This window comes from Nothoprocta perdicaria, unplaced genomic scaffold, assembly GCF_003342845.1.
Source record: "Nothoprocta perdicaria isolate Ctin4 unplaced genomic scaffold, notPer1 scaffold_283, whole genome shotgun sequence".
NCBI lineage: Eukaryota > Metazoa > Chordata > Aves > Tinamiformes > Tinamidae > Nothoprocta > Nothoprocta perdicaria.
The window spans coordinates 832,554-837,100 of record NW_020455514.1 but is presented as its reverse complement, the minus strand read 5'-3'; the positions used below and the strand labels follow the sequence as shown (position 1 = coordinate 837,100).

Below are 4,547 nucleotides of genomic sequence, written 5' to 3'. Positions count from 1 at the left end.
CCCTGCTCCCCATCCTGTCCCGTGATCCCGTGTCCCTGCTCCCCATCCTGCGCCCCGTGTCCCTGCTCCCCATCCTGTCCCGTGTCCCTGCTCCCTATCCCATCCCATGCCCCGTGTTCCTGCTCCCCATCCTGTCCTGTGTCCCCGCTCCCCATCCCATGCCCCATGTCCCTGCTCCCCATCCCATGCCCCATGTCCCTGCTCCCCATCCCATCCCATGTCCCTGCTCCCCGTCCTGTCCTGTGATCCTGTGTCCCTGCTCCCCGTCCTGTCCTGTGATCCTGTGTCCCTGCTCCCCGTCCTGTCCCGTGATCCCGTGTCCCTGCTCCCCATCCCATCCCGCGCCCCATGTCCCTGCTCCCCATCCTGTCCCGTGTCCCTGCTCCCTGTTTTGTGCCCAGTGTCCCTGCTCCCCATCCCTGCCGTCCCCTCCCGTGCCCTGTGTCCCTGCTCCTGTCCCCGCCATCCCCTCCCATGTCCCTGCTCCCCGTCCCAGCTGTCCCCTCCCACATCCCCCTGCCCTTGCTCCCCATCCCCACTGCCCTTCCCGTGTCCCTGCTCCCGGTCCCCGCCGTGACGCTGCCTCTGCGCCCCACAGTACAGCAACTCGGCGGGCATCAGCTACGAGACACTGGGCCCCGAGGAGCTGCGCACGCTGCTCACCACGGTGCGTGGCCGGGACGTCCCTGCTGGGGACCCATCCGTCCGTCCTGGGCGGCCGTCCCGGTCCCGGGGCGGGTCCGGTTGGTCTCGGGGGGCGCGCGCGGCTGCTCGCCCGCCCGCCCGCTCAGCCGGCCCTTCTCTCCCCAGCAATGCGGGGTCATCTCCGAGCACACCAAGAAGATGTGCACGAGGTGAGCGCGTCCCGCCGCGGGCAAGCGCCGCCCGGCGCTCCCGGGATTCGCGTGGGAGGCGGGAAGGTGCCCGGAGCGAGCGCCGTGTCTCCCCTGGCAGGTCCCTGCGGTGTCCCCAGCACACGGATGAGCAGCGGAGGTCGGTCCGGGTTTACCTCCTCGGTCCCTCTGCGTAAGTGAGCCCACGGATGGGGTGCCCGGGACGGGCGCTGTCCCCCGCGGTGCCGACAGCCGTGCTGTGAGCAGCGATCGTGGTGCGGAGGGCATGGGGACGCTGCGGGGACATTGGGACCGCAGGGAGGGGACAGGAGCGCGGGGATCCCCCGGGGCTGGCACCGGGATGCGCAGCGGGCGGCTGGCCCGAGCCCCGATGAGCGAGCAGGGCCCGCGCGGCGGCACCGGCGCCTCTGCCACCCGGCCTGGGGCCACGCGTGACATCTGCGCGCAGGTCCCTGCCCGAGGCCGAGGGCAGCGTGGAGAACGACGGCTTCGACGTGGCCGAGAGCCAGGCCCTCATGAGCCGCCTGCAGTGGGACGGCGCCTCCGACATCTCGCCCTCCGACTCGGCCTCCTCCAAAGCCAGTGAGTGTCGGAGCGGGACGGGGACCCCGGCGCGCGGCACCCTCGTGCCGGGCCGTGGCTGTCACCGCTGTCGGCCCCCAGGACCCCTCAGAGGGGACACAACCGTGTGCGGCCAAAGTCACCACAGAGGGTCGCTCCGTGTCACTGTCACCCCTATTCATGGGCGTGGGGTTGTCCCCGAGCTCAGGGCCAGGTTTTACCGGGTGGGGGGGCTCTGCTAGGGCGCTGCCCCCCTTTTTGGGGGCCGTGCCCGAGCAGCCCRTGCCCTCCCGCGCAGGCACCAACAACTCGGAGTCGCGCAAGACCAAGAAGAAGAAGCCCCACCTGGGGCTGGTGAGCGGCGCCCCGGCGCTCGGCCCCAGCAAGAAGAAGAAGCCGAAGCCGCCGGCCCCCCACACCCCCAGCATCTACGACGACATCAACTGAGCGCCGCCGCGCCGGGGGGCCCGGGGGGCCGCGGGCGGACACACACGGACAGAGCGGCCGCGGGCCCCTGCAGGCACCCGGAGCGGAGCACGGAGGACTCGGCCACCCCGCGGGGGTGGCAGGGGGCTGCGGGGGAGAGGCTGGATGTGTCCCCCCCGCCGCATTATCCCCCCCGTCCTGCCTCCCTCCCGGTGCCTCTATTTATTCTGTGCTGTAGTTGTACGTGGGGCCTGAGCCGCGTGCCGGGGGGGGCTCGCAGATGGGGGCACCACCCCCCCGGCAAGAGCCCCCCCTTGCGCTCTGGAGTCCCCCCGCAGCCGGGGTGGGGCAGATTCCCTCGGGCCCCCACCTTGGGGCCAGTGCTCGCGGGTCAGGCTGGCTCCGGATGGGGGTGTCGGGCTGCTCCGGGGCTTCTGCATGCGGGGTCCTGGGGGGGGTCCTTTGCGCTGGGGGGGGGCTGGGGCTGCTTGGGGGGCTGGAACACGGACTGTGCCCCCCCCACACACACGGGGTGACAGGGGCAGCGCGGCCTGGGCTCGAGGCCGATTCCTCCCATCGCCKTGTCCTCGGGCTGGTGGCCCCAGGGCGGGTCTGGGTCCTTGTCCCTGTGTTTGGGCCCCCTCCTCACAGCCGGCGGCGGTGGGGGGGTCTTTGGTGGTGGCTGTTGCTCTTGCTGTTATTTGTCCCCCCTCCCCGTCCTGGCCTTGGACTGGAGGCACCTACAGGGCGGGCGGGGACCCATGGGTGGCCCCCATGCGGGGACAGGGCCCCGCTGTGCCCTGGTCTCTGTGCGGATGGTCCTGCCGCGGGGAAGCCCCTGCGTGCCCGGGGGGGGGACGGGGACCCCCCGTGTCCCCTGCCGGCGGCGGCAGCGCGGCCACCTCCCCACGCGGGGCTCGCAAATTATGGTGCTCTCGATTCTGGATTCACTTTTTGTTTTCAAACTGCTGCTAAAGGACATTGCTCGGGTGGGGGGGCCCCCGTGCCCCCCTGTGTCACCGCGCTGGCCCCAGGCACCCAAAGTGCTTTTGGGGGGGGGGGTCCATTGCCAAAAGGGGTCATTGGGGGGGGTCCCAGCCGGTGTGCGCGTAGCTGGACTCCGTGTGCGCCGGGTCCCCCCCTGCCAGCGCCGCGACCGCCCCGTCCCTACCATGGGGACCGGGCACCGGGGACGGTGCCAGCCCCGGCAGCGGGGGGGCGGCCGCGCCGGGGCCCCGCGCCCCCCGCTCTGCACTGCGTGGGCTTCAGACTTTTATTTTTGCATAACGTGATCCATCCCGTACAGGTAGTTGAGCCGGTGTAAGGTCTGTGTGTCCCCGTAGTGGGTTGTGGCTGCCCCCCGCCCCTGTAAATAAAACTGCATCTTGACTTGGTATGTGCGGCGCGCGGCTGGCGTGCGGGACGGGRGCGCGCCGCTGAGCACGGCCACCTCGTGACACGTGTGCAGCACCGGACGGGGCACCCGGGGGCCCTGTCGGTGCTGCCCTTGCTCTGAACGTGGGGCTGAGTCCAAGTGTTTTTTACCCAAAATGGGGCAGGGAAGGTGGGGGGYGAGAGCAGAAAGCGGGGGGTGCCCAGTCCTGCAGCCGCCGTTTGATGCCAATGCAGGGGTTTTCAGCACATCGCTTGTCTGGGTGCAGAGCCCCCGCTGTCTCGCAGCTCCTGGGGGGGCTCGAGGGTGCCCCCCGGCACCAAGGAGAGCTGGGCAGAGCCTCAGCTTAACCCGCACCGTTTATTTCCTTGAAAAAGTCTCTCGGGGCAGTTCCAACCGCTCTGGTGGGGGGAGCCCAAGGGGCTTTACCAGCCCCCCAGGGCTGCCGGGGGCTCCGCTGCCGCCCCCGTCCCTGCCCCGCTCCGTGGGGCCCCCGGCGCAGCAAGGGGGACAGCCCCACGTGGCCGCGTCCTCCGTCCCCGGGGCGCAGGAGCGAGCGGCGTCCGCCCGGCCGCGGGCTCCTACCGGCCGCACACGCCGAACGCCAGCAGGCTGCAGAGCACGGTGACGCCGAGCAGGGACACGGCGGCCGGCGCCGTGAAGAGCTGCCGGTAGTTGATGCGGAAGTACCAGGCGCCGGCGAGCAGCACCGCGAGCGCCGGCACGGCGAGGCGGCCGCCGGGGGCGCGGGCGGCGGGCGGCGCGGCGGCGGCACCGGGCGCCACGTGGCAGTGGATGACGCAGTTGTCGGCGATGCGGAGCGAGCGCAGCGTGCGGGCCGGGTCCCGCAGGAGCTGCCCGCGGTAGATGAGCTTCGTGCGGCTCTCCCGGCCCGGGAAGCATTTGCTTCGGGAGGAGAGGGGGCGGTCAGGGGGGGCGTCCCCCCGGGGACGGTCCCTGCCGCCGTGCCCGGCTCCGGTGGCAGCCGCCCTGCAGGAGGCTGCCGCGTCGGCAGGGCCTGGGCACGGGGATGGCACCGGCACCGCTCCGCCGCCTGACCCCAGCGCCTCCCAGCCTGGGGACAACGGAGCCCGCGGCCCTTGGACGGCGCCGGCGGGGAGAGCTGAAGGGAAACGGGCCGCGGTGCCGCTGCCCCCGTGTCCCCCCGGGGACGGCGTGCGGGGTCCCCGCGGGCCGTTACCTCGTGAGCCCCCCCACGGTGTCCTCGGGCCGCACCACGGCCACCTCCTCGGCGTCGTTGAGGAACTTGAGGCGCACCTTGATGGCGCCGTCCGGCTCGAGGCCGGCGGCGT

General features: G+C 72.2%; 2 protein-coding genes across 3 annotated transcripts in view; one reads left to right on the top strand and one right to left on the bottom strand.

Annotated features, from left to right (window-relative positions):
- Window positions 1-2,016, top strand: part of ATXN7L3 (ataxin 7 like 3) — a 4,074-nt gene extending 2,058 nt beyond the window's left edge. For both annotated transcript variants that reach the window (XM_026041378.1, XM_026041377.1), the window contains 5 exons: window positions 599-667; window positions 811-854; window positions 955-1,026; window positions 1,303-1,436; window positions 1,714-2,016. In XM_026041378.1, coding sequence (XP_025897163.1) covers window positions 599-667; window positions 811-854; window positions 955-1,026; window positions 1,303-1,436; window positions 1,714-1,862 — 468 coding nt within the window. In that variant the 3' untranslated portion in view covers window positions 1,863-2,016. The remainder of the gene's footprint in view (window positions 1-598; window positions 668-810; window positions 855-954; window positions 1,027-1,302; window positions 1,437-1,713) is intronic.
- Window positions 2,017-3,815: 1,799 nt separating this feature from the next.
- The window catches only part of ASB16 (ankyrin repeat and SOCS box containing 16), a 5,346-nt gene continuing 4,614 nt past the window's right edge, over window positions 3,816-4,547 (bottom strand). The window contains exons 6-7 of the mRNA XM_026041415.1: window positions 4,436-4,530; window positions 3,816-4,140 (exon numbers count right to left, since the gene is read on the bottom strand). Of these exons, the coding sequence (XP_025897200.1) occupies window positions 3,816-4,140; window positions 4,436-4,530 (420 nt within the window). The remainder of the gene's footprint in view (window positions 4,141-4,435; window positions 4,531-4,547) is intronic.